At 57.7% G+C, this 503-nt stretch overlaps 1 protein-coding gene across 1 annotated transcript in view; it reads left to right on the top strand.

Moving 5' to 3' along the window:
* The window catches only part of LOC104080528 (glutathione reductase, mitochondrial-like), a gene marked incomplete at both ends in the record, with an annotated part of 2,591 nt that overhangs the window by 1,801 nt on the left and 287 nt on the right, over positions 1-503 (top strand). The window contains 1 exon segment of the mRNA XM_009582946.1: positions 271-448. Coding sequence (XP_009581241.1) covers positions 271-448 — 178 coding nt within the window.

The raw sequence follows: 503 nt of genomic DNA on the forward strand, positions 1-503 counted from the left end.
ACGATGGCGTTATGCTGTCGGTTGTAAGGAGGGGCTGGGGGGGGCAGATGGTGCAAGAAGAAGAGCGTGGGTGTGCTGCCAGGAGGATTTCGGCAGCACCGACCTGCACGCCCGGCATTTCTGCCGCCGCACCCGTTCCCTTGAGCTTTATTTCAAGTCGCAACTTGAAAAAAGAAAAAAAAAAAGAAAAAAATTAAAGGAAAAACAAACAGAGGAGAACTTTATGATTAACCAGAAGTGCCCCAAACCTCTCTGGGTCTGGATGGGGCACGGGCACAGGGAGATGCCGGTGGAGGGGGCTGCCAGGGGGTGCCTTCGCCTGCAGACCCTCATCTGACGGGGCTGGTGGGTCCCTGCCCAGGTCCTGAGGACCTTCGACTCCATGATCAGCTCGAACTGCACTCAGGAGCTGGAGAACACCGGGGTGGATGTCTGGAAGCACACGCAGGTACAGGCGTGCAGAGCAGCCCCGCGGCTTGTCCCATCTCTCCTGGAGAGGCAGG

Source organism: Fulmarus glacialis, unplaced genomic scaffold (assembly GCF_000690835.1).
Source record: "Fulmarus glacialis isolate BGI_N327 unplaced genomic scaffold, ASM69083v1 scaffold32008, whole genome shotgun sequence".
Lineage (NCBI taxonomy): Eukaryota > Metazoa > Chordata > Aves > Procellariiformes > Procellariidae > Fulmarus > Fulmarus glacialis.